Source organism: Trachypithecus francoisi, unplaced genomic scaffold (assembly GCF_009764315.1).
Source record: "Trachypithecus francoisi isolate TF-2019V2 unplaced genomic scaffold, Tfra_2.0 Lachesis_group10, whole genome shotgun sequence".
In the NCBI taxonomy this organism is placed as follows: domain Eukaryota; kingdom Metazoa; phylum Chordata; class Mammalia; order Primates; family Cercopithecidae; genus Trachypithecus; species Trachypithecus francoisi.
In genome coordinates, this window is record NW_022681455.1 from 30,148,020 (window position 1) to 30,163,324 (window position 15,305).

The window sequence follows — 15,305 nt, forward strand, 5'->3', positions numbered from 1 at the left end:
GAGTAAGAACACAGACAAGACCCGAAGTTTCCGGTAAAAAACAAAAACAAAGAACAGACCATATACAAAGGATCAGAACTCAGGGTGTCACAAGAATTCTCAACAACAAAGGATGCCAGAGGGCAGTGGAGCAATGCTTTTGAAATTCTGAAGGAAAATTATTTTCAACCATGAATCCTAAACTTAAGGAACCTAATTAAGTATAAAAGTGGGATAAAGATATTTCCAGATATTCAACATTTTAAAAATTCAACTTCCATGCACCATTTCTCAGAAAGCTCCTAGAAAATGTTCCTCCAAAATGAAGTAAATTAAGAGAGAAAACATAGAATAAAGAAATAGAAGCAATCTAGGACCCCCAGTATGATGGTGAAGGAATATCCAGGAAGCCATGTACAGGTGAGGAAGCAGCTATTCCAGATTCAAGGCCAGGAGGCTTAAGAGATGCATCAAGACAAAACTGGTAAGAGCACCTGGTGAATGAGGACCTGGAGATTTTGACAACCGTGAAGGAGTTTGGAGTACAGTAAGTAATAAAGACACAGGAAATGATGCAAAAAGGGAAAAGGAACTCCAGGAAGACAAAAGGTTCTGCAGGAAGGAGAAATGATCATGGCCACATGCACAGCCCAGGTGTGAATAGCTTTTACACAGATGTAATAACAAGCACACCAAATACTTGTTTAACCACTTAGTATCACATTGAAGGGATGGTGATGGATGGAAGAGAATGTCTGTGTGTGTGATAAATGATAGAGAGCAGATGGCTACATCTTCCTGCTCCATAGTGGGAAATGAGAGGATAAGGCCCCAAACACGAGTTATTTAGAAAAAACCAAGGCAAACACAAAACAGTTTGCTAAAAGGTATGAACTGGGTCTTTGGAGGGAGGAATGGGGCAGGGAAATGTGCCTATTTGTAAGAAGCACTGTACAAATAGTTTACCATATATGCAAGTATAGTTATAAAAAACTAAAAGCTATGAATACAAAAAATAAAAAGGGAAAACTTACGAGTCCACAAATGAGAGAACAGAGAATATGCTCTTTGCCACTAGTGTAATTTTACAGGTAGTTTTGTATAATCCTCCCTTTTCCATTTTTAAGATGGCAATTTAAAAAATCAGAAAGGACTGTCGGGCGCAGTGGCTCACGCCTGTAATTCCAGCACTTTGGGAGGCTGAGGCGGGGGGATCACGAGGTCAGGAGATCGAGACCATCCTGGCTAACAGGGTGAAACCCTGTCTCTACTAAAAATACAAAAAATATTAGCCGGGCACAGTGGCGGGTGCCTGTAGTTTCAGCTACTCGGGAGACTGAGGCAGAATGCCATGAACCCAGGAGGCGGAGCTTGCAGTGAGCCGAGATCACGCCACTGCACTCCAGCCTAGGTGACAGAGCGAGACTCCATCTCAAAAAAAAAAAAAAATCAGAAAGGACAAGAAAAACAGTTGACTGTGTTAGGAGGCAAGGCTGCACATTCTACTTCCTCTGGGGCAGTGCTTATTTTCCAAGGAAGAATTTTGGGTGTGCTATACTGGATGTCTCCCTTCTCAGGGAGAGTCATCACTTGCTCCAAAACGCTGGACCTCAGCTCAAGGGCACCACTGCAGGAGGAATAACAAGGTGGAGCCACGCAACAAATGGTCTGTGTCCCGCTGTAGGCTCTTTTTGAGGGACTTCCAGAAATGACAGCACGTGTGCAAACAGAGAACAAAAAGCAAAGTTACACAGTTACAGGAGGCACAGAAGGAAAACCTTCGGCTACTGCCATCAGTGGAATTTCTCTGTAGCCAGAATGAGGTCTGGTGGCATTTGAGATACAATATAGATCCTACAGATATACATCTCCAGGCCATTCATTCAACAAGTCTTTATTGAGCACCTACTCTGTGCCCAGCACTGCACTAGGTGCCATCAGAATACAAGAGTAGTATAAGATGTTATCCGCCCTCCAGGAGCTTACAAAACTAGAGGCAGAAATAAGATGTACATGTGACTCAGGTAGCATGTGGCACACACAAAGTGGGCAGCTCTGAGACAATGGTGATCAAGAGACCACTGAGACCCAGAACAGTCTCTTAGAACAGGGTGGAGGACTTAAAACTTGGATGAACAGGGACTGGCAGAGCATTTGGAATGGGTAAGGTCAAGACTGGGAGATCAATTTGGCTGGAGCAGGGGAGCTTGTGTTAAACTGTGGCCATGAGGGGCGCCTGGACAGAGGCTGGGTCCGTGGGCAATGAGAAGACACGTTACTCCCTCTCTTGACGTGAAGACCTGGTGGACTTGTGGCCTCCTGCTGCCTTCCTTTCCCTGTCTTTCCATGTCCACTCTCTCCTAGGAAAGTGGAACCTGGATGCTGTGTAGGGCCAGGGACAGAGGATTAACACCCTGCTGGGGAACGTGGATATTTGTCTTGGTGTTTTTGGATGTGCTAATCAAGAGCAAGATGTTCTGGATTCTTACAACTCCCCCCACAAGGACCAATCCAGAGATAAATTGATCAGTGATCACAGCTGGTACCCCAAAGCTGTGTATGTCTGGATCCTTCTCTAAGACCACAGATAGCTCCAGGGAGTCCCACATCCTTGGCTACGGAAATAGCTCAGTCCTGGTTTCAGAGAAGCCTGGACTCCACTCTGGACCCCATGAGATGATATGCGCTGGTACTCCAGGCCTTAAATGGCTTGGGAAGCCTCAGTGGATTTTCATTGTTTATTTTCAGCATTGCCGTGTATGCTTAACTCTGAGTTGGGGTGGGGTAGGTCTGTTTAAAACGCCAGGGAAGGCGGGCAGCAGAGTGGATTTGTGCAAGAAGGAACCTGTGAGGTTTAAGGACAGCAAAATGATCTTAGGCGTTATCAACTAGTTTTTCCAAGGTCTTGCCACGGTGGGCAAGAAAATGCTGTGTCAGGCCCTTACTCCACAGAGAGTGCAGAGCTGGGGCCAAGGTAGTGGTCAAAAAGGAAAGGAGCCCTCATGGACTCCAGGGTCAGAAGTTCCCTCGGGAAACCAGCAGGTGGTGGAAGAAGAGCCCCATTAGGGCAGTAGATGGAGCAACAGCACTGAGTGAGATCTCAGGGGGCCAGAGTGACAGGGAGGTGGCTGCCAGTGGATATGGGGTCCCCTGCTCCAGGTGCTCAGGCCAGGCATCCCTTCCCCTCATTGGGAGTCCTGAATTCCAAAGAAGTGAAGCATCTTAGGGTGTGGGGCCAGGGGCAGATGTCAGGGTTCAGGGTCTCAGCAGGAGGCGCGTTCCTGGCCACTTAAGCCACAGGAAGGGGACCAGGCGCCGGGTGAAGGTGGCAGTGAAGGTGTAGATGAGTTCCTGTGACTCTGCGTTGGTGAAAGTCACAGTGCCCCCTTCATAATCCAGGGCGATGCCCACTTTCCGGGGCCGCAGTGCTGGGAAAAGCTCAGCCTCGGGGCTGGTGTTGGCCCAGATGCCGGAAGAAGAGAGGCGCAGTGCCCACACGCCATCCTCTGGCCGCAGGGAGAGGTCTCCCTTCCTCTTCATAGAGTCTCTGGCTACCCCCACCATGCAGCTTTCCAGAACTTCCTCCTCTTCCTCCTCCTCTTCTTCCTCTTCATCGCCCAACGATTCCTCATCTTCGTCTGTTTCCCAGTCGTCGTATCCATCCCCATAGCCGGCCTCCTCTTCTTCTTCCTCCTCTTCTCCTTCTTCCTCCTCATCCCCCTCTTCTTCATCCTCAGACCAGCCCTCCCTCTCCACTTCCACTTCCCAGTAGACCTTGCCCCAGGTGAAGCCCTTGCTGCCCAGCACCCCAGGCTCACAGTCAAACTGCTGGGGGTGCAGGTAGGCACTCTTGTACAAGCTGGTGTAGGTCACGCACTTCCAGTCCTCTGACAGCTGCAGGTACCCACTGGCCGACTGTGGGTCCAGGGTGACACTCACTGTGGGGACAAGGGAAAAAAAAAACAAACAACATCATTGTTTTGTTTTGTTTTTTAAGTTAGAGGGAATAAAATTTATTTTGGCAGACAGTGTTAAAATTAAAGTTGCATATATTAGTAACATAACTTAACATCCTTAATTTGGTGTAAGTGTGACACATTTTCTGGCTTTGTATTCTGCTAAATCACCATAACTAAACTGCTTTATAAACATGATATACTGAAATTTAACTTTACTGTTTTCGCTTACGCTCTGACTCCAAACAAAACTTCATAAGCTTCCTCTATCTCTGGATCTCTGGGTCCAACTCATCATCAATATCATCCAAGTGTGGATCACCAGCCCCTGATAAATCTGTTCCACTTTCTTCATAATCTAGAAAAAAAAGTCCTCTTTTTCAAGTAACTCTTGATATGCCTCTTGGGAATCTGGATCAGCTGCAGTGAAACGAACACTATGAGATGTATAAAATGCTGGTTCATTCACATAGCAATTGGGATCTTTTCCGGGTGTTGCATTTCTGTATGATGAAGTTGCATGGACTCTACCCCAGTTCCTGCACTGGAGCTCTACAAGCTTCAAGAGCATCTGCTTCACGTCTCTGCCACAGTTTGCATCTATAACAACATTTTCAGTTTCCTAAATAATTTCTTCCATATCAGTCCCTCCTTTTTCCTCCCAAGCATCTTCCAAAACGGACCCTGTCAACTTCAGCAATTTTATTGCACAAATTAAGCTGTCATCCATGGGATTAGAAAAGAGGGCATTCAGGCATTCGGCAACTCCCAAAGACCAACCTGAAGAATATCTGCCCTTGTAACCTGTCCATTTGTTCCTCTGATCTCCAGGTTACGATAAAGCTCTCCCAGAAAGGGTACAAATGCATGAAATAGTTTTGGAGTAACTTCATCCCCTTTTGCAGCTTGATCTTTAATGTCATATTCAGTCCAACATCCTTGAAGTAGAAATTTGCGGAAGGTGCTACTCTATGTGCTGTCAGATGATGGGCCAGGTCATTACACAGGCGAGCTCCCATGTAAGAGAAATTTGGGGCCGCGCACAGTGGCTCACGCCTGTAATCCTAGCACTTTGGGAGGCCGAGGCAGGTGGATCACAAGGTCAGGAGATCGAGACCATCCTAGCTAACAGGGTGAAACCCCATCTCTACTAAAAATACAAAAATTAGCCAAGCATGGTGGCGGGCGCCTGTAGTCCCAGCTACTTGGGAGGCTGAGGCAGGAGAATGGTGTGAACCTGGGAGGCAGAGCTTGCAGTGAGTCGAGATTGCGCCACTGCACTCCAACCTGGGTGACAGAGCAAGACTCCATCTCAAAAGAAAAAAGAAAAAAAAGAAATTTGGGACAGATGTGTCCTCTGAGTTCCACAAGTTCTTGCAAAGAATCATCTGTTGTAACACAAGCATTCAGGGTCTCTGCAAACTGTTCAGTTTCAGTTTCAAAACCACCAGGCTGCTCTGTAAGATGGTTCAAGAAACCCTGAACATGTACTGACAGAGTGGGATAATCCTCACCATCATCCTCATAGGATTCTCTATAATTAGAATAACCTGATGGGTAGAATTTGATGGTATTCACAGACAGCTTAGACATTAATAAAGAAGCTACAACCACCTAAGGTTTAACCACTGCTAACTCAGTTCTGCTGTGGGATTTTATCCTGTGAACTAGATGGAGCTCTCAGGGCCTCGTTTGCTCCCAGACAGTTCGACATCCTCAGTGGTTCTCAGGAAAGCAAGTGTGAAAGTGGGCCAGGAGGAGACCACCAGTCTTCACAATCCAAGGGGCACCACTCACATCTTGGTCTATGCGGATGGTGCTCCTTGGTGGTTGGTATGCAGTGTACAAACTAACTGCAGGGCTGAGAGGAAGCACAGTAGTGGGGCCTCTGGTGGATATGGCCTCTGCCCTTAGGTTGCCCCTGCTTTTGCTCTGAACATAGGAGCCATGCAGACAGGAAGATGAGAGAAAGCTCGGCCACAGGAAAAGGACTGGTGGTGGGACCTGTGAGGATAGGAAAAGGAAAAGCAAACACAGGGCAGAGAAGGGTCAGACTAGCAAGCAGAGGCCTCAGTAGACTAAAGAGTAGGCCAATTAGAAAGTGCAAGGAGGGAGGGGGGCTTCTACCCTGCAGCTGGGAAATTCTTCCTGTTGCAAAAGGGGCTACCTGGGGAAAATGGGGGCACTCAGAATCTCTGCAGGCAGAGTTTTCTATATTTGATGTACATCTGGGAACCACCCTCTCGACACTCACCTGTCTTATATTCCAAGTCTCTCAGCAGCTTCCCTGGGGAGAAAAAAGGACAGCAATGACTCAAGTCCCGCAAATGCATGAGCCCATTTCTTGCTTGGGCGGTATCAATTTCCTGATAGGGATCCATTTCTAAGGCAGGAGGCCCTCAGAAGAGTGAGACTCGACAAGGTGATGGAAAGGAGCCGCCTGCCCTCTTTCTACGAGGTAGCCCTGCTCTGACTCCCACCCTTTGTGCGCTCCCCAACCCTTACCCTGGAATTCCCTCAGGCCTCGCTGCAGAGAGAGGAGTTTATCTGAGAATTCTCCGGTCTTTTTTTTAACCACTCGAGCGACGGGTTTCCCAACCCAGAACTTCTTCCGTGGATACCTGAGAAGATGACAGACGTAACAACCTGTTACTCAGCTCTTCTTACTTTCCTTCATATTTATCTCTCAATCCTCATGGCAATTACGAAGCGGAGAGGAAAGGTATGATTGTCCCCAGACAAGTGACAGAAAAACAGTGGCCCAAACACACCAGCTGAGCCAGGGCTTCAGACCATCAGTAGACTCCACATCCAGGGTGCTCTGTCTCCTAAGCCATGTTTCTAACCTCTCTGCTCTGTCCCACCTCAAATAAGGCCAGTGGGCCAAGGAGCTGGGGTTACACAGAAAACTCATAAGGAGGAGAGCAAGTCTCCAGTTCTCAAGGATGTGTCCTGCTCCTCAGAAGGGCATCAGGATGAACCATGGGATGTGAGTACTTCTGGCACCATACCACTCCCCATGATTCAAATGGACCTGGTCAGAAGGGGAGGGAACATCAACAAGGGGGATGAGGTACGCCGTGGAGAGGAGACTCTTACCTGTTTAGGAAGTCTCTCGTGTCCTAGAAGGGAAAAAAAAAGCACAAGTATCAATATGAATCAAACAAGACTTCAATGCATCTGCACCCAACACTGTAGCAGAGGTGGGACATATCAGTGAACAAAACAAATGTGGTCCCTTTTTTATGGAGATGACATTCCAGTGGGGTCACTGGATAAAACAACAAGAAAACAAACAAAATCAGCACAATGACAGAAGCCACCATGGCTGGGGAATGACAGGGGCAACCTCTCTGGGAGATACCTGTGCAGAGAACTGAGGGATGAGAAGTACTGGCCAGATGGAGAGAGGTAAGGTAAAACAGGAAAGGGCTTGGTGAAAGCGGCAGGGGCCAGATTGTGCAGGGCTGGATACGCATGGTAAGGAGTTCGAATTTTTCTCCATGTACAGTGAAAAGCCACCAAGGTTATCAAGTAAGGGCATGATATGTGTGATCCGCTCTACATGTGGCTGAGACTGCTGTGTAACCTCCAGAGTCCACTCTCTCCTTCCTCCTTTTAACAACAGAACCCCTGGAGTTACTGCTGGTCAGATGGCCACCTGGGAAGACTACATTTTCCAGATCCCTGATGACAAGGTCTGGTCATAAGACTAAGTTCCAGCCAATGGAATGTGACAGAAAGCAATGACCATAATTCCGGGCACTGTCTTTTAAAAAAAGAAAATTGCTTTCTACTTCCTCTTTCCCCCAACTGAATTTTGGACATGGTGGTGGTGAGCCCAACTTTGACCACACAGCAGAGGACAACATCCCTAGAAGCTGGTAGAAGAACCACATGGAAGTAACCCAGTCAGTCCCCTGGATGAGCTTACGTACAGCTACTGTGATAGCTCTAGACCCTGCACCTCTGACCTGTTACTAAGGCAGAAATAAACTTCTCTTCTGTTTGCGTCACTGTACAGCAGCGAGCCAAAACCCTAAGTGACCACTCACTTGGCTGTCCCACAGAGAAGGGACTAAGGAGGCAACAGGAACACGGGGAGGTTGGTCCGGAGGCTTTTGCTGTGGACCAGGGGAGAGCTAAAGATGGCCTGAACTAAAGTGGTGGCAGTAGGGAGAAAAAGAGAAGCAATATATTCCAGGTATTTTAGACAGATTCAACTGGACATACCGGTAAAGGATAATCAAGAACAGAGCATGGCTTGTACAGGAGGGAGAACGGGGGTGCTATCTCTGTGACAGACAGGTGGTAGGACAGGGTGAGTGGGAAGAGGGTTATTCTGAGATATTCAGATTCCCTTTTGTGAGTCAAAAGCCTCCATAAAACTCTGTATTGATTTTTGCCTTCCTTTCACTCATTCCACAAATATTTATGAAGTGCTTCCTAGGTACCAGGCACTGATCTAGAAGCCTCAGAACAGTTTAAAAAAAAAGAGGCCGGGCGCGGTAGCTCAAGCCTGTAATCCCAGCATTTTGGGAGGTCGAGACGGGCGGATCACGAGGTCAGGAGATCGAGACCATCCTGACTAACATGGTGAAACCCCGTCTCTACTAAAACTACAAAAAACTAGCCGGGCGAGGTGGCGGCGCCTGTAGTCCCAGCTACCCGGGAGGCTGAGGCAGGAGAATGGCGTGAACCCGGGAGGCGGAGCTTGCAGTGCGCTGAGATCTGGCCACAGCACTCCAGCCTGGGTGACAGAGCGAGACTCCGTCTCAAAAAAAAAAAAAAGAGAGAGAGACAAATCCCCACTTCTGTAGAGCTGACATTCTAGCAGGGGGAAGCAGACAATAATCAATGTAGCAAATACATCACACCATGTGAGTGATACGCACCACGGGAAAAGAGAGCAGAGTGAAGAGGGATGGGAGCAGGGGCTGGTGGGGTGCAGGCTGGCTTCCTGGAGAGAGTGAGATTCGGGAAACAAATGGAATTCACAAATTGTGGCTGCTGATGACTGCTTCAGAAAGTTGGGGAAGAGTGGTGAGTTTTACTCCAGAGGAGCAAGACAAGAAATCAGAGGCACATCCTGACCCCGCATTATGAAGCAACTAAGTGCCCAGAGACTGGGGGCAAATTTCTGGCCAAGTCCTCTAACACGCCCCTCAACACATGTAAGTCCAAGGCAGCTTCAGAGGACAGGCAACAAAACAGTGTGTCCTGACAGCTCTGCTGACAAAGGTGGCATAAAAGAGCAAATGAATGGAGCAGTAGCTAGAGTGGGGGCCAGGGGCCCAATTGGGCATATTTCCTAACATGAAAGTCCTACAACAGTAGAAAGGGAGAGAATCACACAGGAGAAAGAAGAGTCCTCTAAAGGTTAAAGGTTGTGAGCAGCCCAGAGAGGGTGGGGTCCCAAGAGCCAGGGCAGGGCTGGCCCTGCCGAGAAGAGGCTGAAAGACTGAGAGGCCCCCATCCACAGCCACATATGGGGCCTCTGGAGGGAAGTGATCAGCCCATGTCTCCTGGAGGACTCTTCTCACCCAAGACATCTGAGGCTGTCATGAAACAGACAGAGCCGAGCAGTGGGGCCACGGCAATGAGTCATGGTAAGCTCCCGGAGGGGATGTGCCCAGTTACTAACAGAGAGTATCAAGAAAGTTCTTCACGGGGGTGTACAGGAGAAGCAAGGTGCAAGCATGCCACCTGATCCTGCAGGGCCTGCCCGGCTTAACCAGGGCAGGATGCAGTGTCCCTCTAGGCCTGTTCTGTCACCCCAATCCCTTTCACGTCTTCTTGATGCTCCCAGTCCATAGGTTTGTCTTTCCTTTACTATCACTTCTACCAAAAGTTCTCTTCTATTTTACACATTTTGTCCTGCTGCTTCTCCCTCTCACCTGTATTTCTATTTTTTTTTTTTTTAATTTTTTTGAGACAGGATCTTACTATGTTGCCCAGGCTGGTCTCAAACTCCTGGGTTTAAGCAATCTGTCTGCCTCAGCCTCCCAAAGTGCTGGAATTATAGGTGTGAGCCACCGCACCAGCCTCACCTGTATTTCTCTATCAGACTTCTGGACCCTATTTTAGGTCTTTTTCTTACTATACTTTGACAGCCAAATAATCTCTGGGAAAATATTAATGCTAATTAGGGAGTTAGCTGTCCAGTTCCCACGCAGTACAATCAACTCAAATAAGCACACAGACAAAATCTACCAATACTATTTTTCTGCATATGGTTGGTTACCCAGTTTTCCCAGCACCATTTATTAAAGAGACTGTCCCTTCCCCCACTGTATGTTCCTGGTGCTTTTGTTGAAAATCAGTTGGCTGTAAATATGTGAATTTATTTCTGAGTTCTCTATACTGTTCCATTGGTCTATGTGTCTGCTTTTATATCAATACATGCTGTTTTGGTTACTACAGCTTTGTTGTGTGTGTGTGTGTGTGCACACACACACACATATATATATATATTTTAAATGGAGTCTCTATTGCCCAGGCTGGAGTGCAGTGGCACAATCTCGGCTCACTGCAACCTCTGCCTCCCAGATTCAAGCAATTCTCCTGCCTCAGCCTCCCGAGTAGCTGGGATTACAGGTGTGCGCCACCACGCCTGGCTAATTTTTGTATTTTTAGTAGGGATGGGGGTTTCACCATGTTGGTCAGGCTGGTCTCAAACTCCTGACCTCGTGATCCGCCTGCCTCGGCCTCACAAAGTGCTGGGATTACAGGTGTGAGCCACCACACCTGGCTGTAGTATATTTTGAAGTAGGATAGTGTGAGGCCTCCAGTTTTGTTCTTTTTGCTTAAGATTGCTTTGGCCATTTGGGGTCTTTTGTGACTCCCCATGAATTTTAGTTTTTTTTCTATTTTTGTGAAGAATGTCATTGGTATTTTGATAACAGGGACTGTATTAAATCTGTAGATTGCTTTGGTTAGGATAGTCATTTTAACAATATTAATTCTAATCCAGGAGCATGGAGTATTTTTCCATTTGTTTGTGTCCTCTTTAATTTCTTTCATCAGTGTTTTGTAGTTTTCATTATAGCAGTCTCTCACCTCCTTGGTTAACTTAATTCCCAGGTATTTTATTTTACTTTTGTAGTTACTGTAAATGGGGTTGCTTTATTGATGTCTTTAGCTAGTTTGTTATTGGTGTATTAAAAATGCAGTAGACTTTTTATGTTGATTTTGTATCCTGCAACTTTACTGAATTTGTTTATTAGTTCTAAGAGTTTTTTGGTGGGGCCTTTAGGTTTTTCTACATATAAGTATAGCCGTTATGGAAAACAGTATGAGAGTTTCTCAAAAAACTAAAAATAGAACTACCATATGATCCAGCAATCTCATTACTAGGTATTTATCCGAAGAAAAGAAAATCAGTATATCAAAGGGATACCTACACACTCATGTTTATCGTGGCACTGTTCACAACAGCTGAGATGTGGACTCAATCTAAGCATCCATCAACATATAAATAAAGAAAATGTAGTATATATATACAATGGAGTACTATTAATCCATAATAAATTTGAGTTCATGGAAGCAGAGAATAGAATAATAAGGATTAGAGGCTGGGAAGGGGGCTGGGGAGAGGAGGGTAGGGAGAAACTAGTTAACGGATACAAAGTTATAGCTACATGGGAAGGATAAATTCTAGTGTTGTGCAGCATTGTAGGGAGAATACCATTAACTATAATTTACTACACATTTTCAAAAAGCTAGAAGAGAGGATTTTGAATGTTCCAACACAAAGATATGGTAAGTGTTTGAGGTGATAGGTATACTAATTACTCTGAGTTGATTATTATATATTATATACATGTATCAAAATAACACTCTAGGCCAGGCACGGTGGCTCATGCCTGTAATCCCAGCACTTTGGGAGGCTGAGGTCAGGAGTTCAAGACCAGCCTGGCCAACATGATGAAACCCTGACTCTACCAAAAATACAAAAATTAGCCAGGTGTGGTGACGCGCACCTGTAATCCCAGCTACTTAGGAGGCTGAGGCAGGAGAATCGCTTGAACCCCGGAGGCAGAGGTTGCAGAGGCAGAAGAATTGCTTCAATCCAGGAGGTGGAGGTTGCAGTGAGCTAAGATTACACCACTGCACTCCAGCCTGGGAGACAGAGCGAGACTCTGTCTCAAAAACAAATAAACAAAAACCTCTATATCCCATATATACATTACATAGCACTAAAAATAAAAGAGAAAACACAAAACAAAAAAAGAAACCAGTACCAATAACATTTCCTATACTAGTTTAAAGCAGACACCATTTTCTCTCTCTTCCCTTAACCTTACCCCACCCCAGGGAGAGCTGCAATTGGAGTGCTCTGAGTCACTGAGGGCCAGGCCTCTGCTCAGAGGGCCACTTCTCTGAGTGCATTAGGAACAGGCACCCCTCTGGGCAGACACAATGGATTTCAGCCCCACCATATCCTTAGCTTTGTGCCTCTGTTCCACACACAATAGGCATCCACACATAGCAGGCGTGTGGGGAGAGGAAGAACAGGGGCAAAAGGAGACGCAGAAAATGACCCAGTCAGAGTATGACGAGAGAAATCTGAGGGAACAGAATGACATCTGGAGGAAAAGAGGGGGCCAGAGAGACATTCTGGACAAAATAAGAACAAGAGCTCAGAGCCCAGGGGTCAGGACATCTGGGCTCGAGCTGTGACCTGCCACCTGTCACATGGCCTGGGACAAACTCCTTCCACTCTCTGGACCTCAGTGACTTCATCAGGAGGGGCTGGACTGGAAGGTCTAAACTCCCTGCCAGTCCTCATTCTGTGCATCTGAATTCACAATGAGGAGCAGGTGGCGGCTTCCTTCTGCACTCTGTCCTGGTGCACACACTGGGGAGTCTGCCTTGCGGTCTCTCCCTCCTGGCCCTGCCATTGGCCTGAGACCCCACCTTCCTAGAAATCCTGGGTGGTTCTGCTGCTGATAGACAGACCCAGCCACCCTAAACAGTGCAAGTGGGGGAATACCATCAGAGAGCCCCTCTCCTCCCAGCCTGTGAGGGCAGGAAGGTTGAGCCCTCTACCCCTCCAAAGGCTGCTGGGCCCTCTTCAGGGTAGTGTGATCCCCAGAGGCTCCCGGGGGAGGAGATGTGGTGCCATTTCAGCTTCACAGCCAGTTTTTCAGCCCCAAAGCCTCCCTTTCTCACTATCAAAGCCCCTTCCCTAGGAGGCGCCCCGAGGCCCCCTTGTCTGCTTTCCATCTTGTTCTCTGTGTGGTAATCCCATGGGCCCAGAGAAAACCTGGCCATCTTTGTCTCCCTTCCCCAGTTTCCCTATCTCTTCCAGATCCTCCAGGTCTTTGAGAGGAGCTGCTGGTCAGCCCTCCCTCAGCCACCCCCAACCACAACACCATAAAAAGCTTCCACCAGCTAAGTGTCTGCCAGTGACTTGTTAGAAGGGCTCGTGATGGCAGTGGTGAGGATGGAGGATGGTAAATGATAATAATTAATGGTATTAATAATCTTCCCTTCCATTTTATGCCATATCATTTAGTTTTTTGAAAAGTTTTGTATAGAAAGTTTACTTTTTGAAGTGACACCATGCCAGTTATTTCATTTTATGCTCATGCAATCTACAGAATAATTGGCAGGGGGAAGGATTATCATCCCCATGTTTCAGATGACGAAACTGAGCCCCCAAGTCTCCTAAGTCCTGCAAGTGAATGGCAGAGCTGGGACCCACCATCCTGGTCCCTGGCTCCCTGCCCAGGGATGGCCTCTCACCTGCATGAGCTCTGCAGCTGGCTGCTGTGCCTTGCCCTCCAGTTCGGAGATGACCAGGGCCAGCCGGGCGAGCTCCCCGACGCCCCGGCTCTTGAACTTCTCCCTGCCCTCTGTGAGCTCCTGCTCCAGCTTCGTCAGCTGTTCCAGCAGGTGTTCCTCCCGCTCCCTCAGGAACTGATGACCCTGCTCAAACTCAGCCACAATGTACTGCCTCTGGTCCTGGAGCTTCTTCTGCAACGGGCAGGAAGGGGAGAAGGGCTGACACCTCTGCTCAGGGTGGAGGGCCCAGCACTGGAGGTGTGCAAGGCTGGTTCATTCACCTCGGTACCCTTGTACAGGATTCTACAGGATCTGGAGTGGGAGGAGCTATAGAGGGCTCCTGGTCCATGCTCTTCTTCTCAAAGAAGACACCAGTAATGAATTAGTTCAGTTCACCCCACCACTATATGATCAAAACCCTGTCTATCTGACTGGTCAGCCACAGTCTGTTCTAGCTAAGCTAGTACACTCTGGGGCCCCTGGAGAAACTCTGTGGGGCTCACTCATGAGCCGGCGCACTTTTCCCTCCTGGACAAAATCTCTGTCACCTCTTCCAGGAAGTTTTGCTTGATTAATGTCATCTAAGCCTGACCAGTCCTCTCTTCAGCACCCCACTGTTCAGTCTAAAATACCTATGTGTACCCCACCCCTGCCACATAAGACTGTATCCTATTTCCTCAGCAAAACTGTGTGACATCTGTGCTTAGGGACCATGTCTTTTCCTGCCTCCAAATCTCCTTCCCAGTTGGGGTGAGGGGAGTCCTCAGTGGCCCTGTTGACTGGTGTTGGGCTGAGGGCAGCCATGCACACTGAGGGCCTGGAGGGGTCCTTGGACTTAGCCGTCTCTAGCTTACTCTCTCCCTCTCCCCAGGCCTAATGACTCATTAGGGGTCAGGGTCACTGGCCCTGACCCCACTACTCCTCCACTGCTCACTTCCTCAACATACATAGTTCCCCAGAAAATCAGAACCATTTGATCAGTTCCCCGCCAACCCCATCTCTAATCAAGCACATAACGTGCTGCCTGTTTCCCAACTACAGTTGTCCCTTGGTATCAGTGGGTTATGGGTTCCAGGATCCCCTCCCCAAGGACACCAAAATCCAAGCATGTTCAAGCTTCTTACGTAAAATGGAATAATATTTACATATAATCTACTATATACTTTAAATTATCTCTAGATTACTTACAATGCCTAATATAATGTAAATGCTATATAAATAGCTGTTACACTGCATTTTTTTTTTTTTTGGGACGGAGTCTCGCTGTGTCGCCCAGGCTGGAGTGCAGTGGCGCGATCTCGGCTCACTGCAAGCTCCGCCTCCCGGGTTCCCGCCATTCTCCCGCCTCAGCCTCCAAGTAGCTGGGACTACAGGCGCCCGCCACCACGCCCGGCTAGTTTTTTGTATTTTTAGTAGAGACAGGGTTTCACCGTGTTAGCCAGGAGGGTCTCGATCTCCTGACCTCGTGATCCACCCGCCTTGGCCTCCCAAAGTGCTGGGATTACAGGCTTGAGCCACCGCGCCCGGCCTACACTGCATTGTTTAGAGAACAATGACAAGAAATAAAATCTGTATATGTTC

The 15,305-nt window shown here is 47.7% G+C and overlaps 1 protein-coding gene and 1 pseudogene across 7 annotated transcripts in view; both read right to left on the reverse strand.

The window, feature by feature from the left end:
* Nucleotides 1-1,857: 1,857 nt before the first annotated feature.
* Nucleotides 1,858-15,305, reverse strand: part of TRIM26 (tripartite motif containing 26) — a 29,365-nt gene continuing 15,917 nt past the window's right edge. For all 7 annotated transcript variants that reach the window (XM_033219604.1, XM_033219602.1, XM_033219599.1 and 4 more), the window contains 5 exons: nt 13,686-13,916; nt 7,035-7,057; nt 6,441-6,556; nt 6,190-6,222; nt 1,858-3,917 (listed from right to left, as the gene is read on the reverse strand). In XM_033219604.1, the coding sequence (XP_033075495.1) occupies nt 3,235-3,917; nt 6,190-6,222; nt 6,441-6,556; nt 7,035-7,057; nt 13,686-13,916 (1,086 nt within the window). In that variant the 3' untranslated portion in view covers nt 1,858-3,234. The remainder of the gene's footprint in view (nt 3,918-6,189; nt 6,223-6,440; nt 6,557-7,034; nt 7,058-13,685; nt 13,917-15,305) is intronic.
* On the reverse strand, nt 3,934-6,175 carry LOC117088272 (annotated as a pseudogene).